Here is a 1,584-nt window from a genome sequence, read left to right as displayed (position 1 = left end):
GAGGAGAATGGAGATATAAGGTGTGTCTCTATTTGTCGAAGTGCACCCAAACTAACACATCTTCTTTTTGCAAATGACAGCCTTATTTTTTGCAGGGCAAAAATAAACGAGTGTGAAAAGCTCTTGGAGATTCTAGCCACTTATGAATGAGTATCTGGACAACAAATAAATAGAGATAAAACAACTCTATTTTTTAGCAAATCTACCTCCCAACAGATGCAAACTCCAATAAAAGAGGCTCTTGGTGTACCCATGGTCCAACAATATGAAAAGTACTTGGGATTACCAAGCTTCATAGGCCGTAAAAAGAAGGACAGCTTTGACAACATCAAGCAAAGAGTGTGGAAGAAGCTTCAAGGATGGGAAGGCAAACTCCTATCACAAGCCGAAAGAGAAATTTTGATTAAAGCGGTTGCTCAAGCACTCCCTACGTACACAATGTCATGCTTTAAACTCCCGGCTACTTTTTGCCATGATATTGAAGCTCTTATTTGAAGATTTTTTGTTGGGGGCAGCGAGGAGATAGTCGAAAGGTCCATTGGGTTAAGTGGGAAGAGTTATGTAAACCAAAGGTGCAAGGTGGTATGGGATTCAAGGACCTATCACGGTTCAATGATGCGTTGCTTGCCAAACAAACTTGGCGCCTCCTACATGATAAATCTACGCTTTTTTACTGGATTTTTAAAGTGAAATTTTTCCCACAATGTTCGATCATGGAAGCCACATGTCCAAGTTTGGCATCCTATGCATGGAAAAGCGTCATTAAAGGAAGGGATGTTATTAAGCGTGGATCAATATGGAGAATTGGCGATGGGAAGTCTGTTAAATTTGGGGAGATTGGTGGATGCCTCAAAAGCACTCACCAACAATTTTATCACCAAGGGTGGCAGGTCTGGTGGAAGCCAAGGTTCACAGTTTCATTGATGAAGAATGCAGGTGTTGGAAGATAGCATTGATAGATGACACACTATTGAGTTTCGAGGCAATGGTGGTGAAGAACATGCCTCTCTGCCATACGGAACAACCCAATGAACTAATCTGGCCTCACAATGCCACTGGTGCATATACTGTCAAGACTGGATACCGCTTTCTACAAATGGAGAACCAAAATCAGCAACTTGGATAGTCCGACACTCATTTGCTCAAACTACTGTGGCAAGGTATATGGAATCTTAAGGTACCAAGCAAAGTTAAAAATCTGATATGGCAACCTGCAAAAAACTCCCTTCCCACAAAGCAAAACTTATTGAGACAAAAAATCATCACTACCGATTACTGTGATCAATACCAATCATAGCATGAAGATATTCTCCATGCTCTCTATCCTTGTTCGAAACTGAAGGAACTGTGGCTCACGGTACCAACATGGAATCAGTACAACCTACGGCAAATGACAACTTTTGTCGACCTTATAGGTTGTATTTTAGAGGAAAACAGGGACCCAGAGCTGTTTGCTATGGTGGTGTGAGCTCTGTGGAAGAGAAAAAACGAGTTAAGGTTGGGCAAGAGCTGTGACACTCTCGCACAACTCATACAACGAGCCCGCAGCAAACTGCGAGACTTTTCGCTACATAATACCTCCAC

The 1,584-nt window shown here is 42.0% G+C and overlaps 1 protein-coding gene across 1 annotated transcript; it reads left to right on the top strand.

Annotated features, from left to right (window-relative positions):
• Positions 1-216: 216 nt before the first annotated feature.
• On the top strand, positions 217-950 carry LOC126702130 (uncharacterized mitochondrial protein AtMg00310-like). Its single transcript, XM_050400775.1, has 2 exons — positions 217-411; positions 516-950. Exons 1-2 carry the CDS (start codon positions 217-219, stop codon positions 948-950), a joined length of 630 nt encoding a protein of 209 aa, XP_050256732.1.
• Positions 951-1,584: the final 634 nt, after the last annotated feature.

The sequence above is a fragment of the Quercus robur genome, chromosome 2 (genome assembly GCF_932294415.1).
Source record: "Quercus robur chromosome 2, dhQueRobu3.1, whole genome shotgun sequence".
In the NCBI taxonomy this organism is placed as follows: Eukaryota; Viridiplantae; Streptophyta; class Magnoliopsida; order Fagales; family Fagaceae; genus Quercus; species Quercus robur.
Note: the sequence above shows the minus strand (reverse complement) of the source record. Positions and strands in the feature narration are given on the sequence as shown.

Excerpts from the sequence above, each read along its gene's own strand:
- LOC126702130 (XM_050400775.1), top strand. The coding sequence starts at position 217 with ATGCAAACTCCAATAAAAGAGGCTCTTGGTGTACCCATGGTCCAACAA. Across the intron at positions 412-515 it reads GAGAAATTTTGATTAAAGCG|CGAGGAGATAGTCGAAAGGT; the intron begins GTTGCTCAAGCA and ends TGTTGGGGGCAG.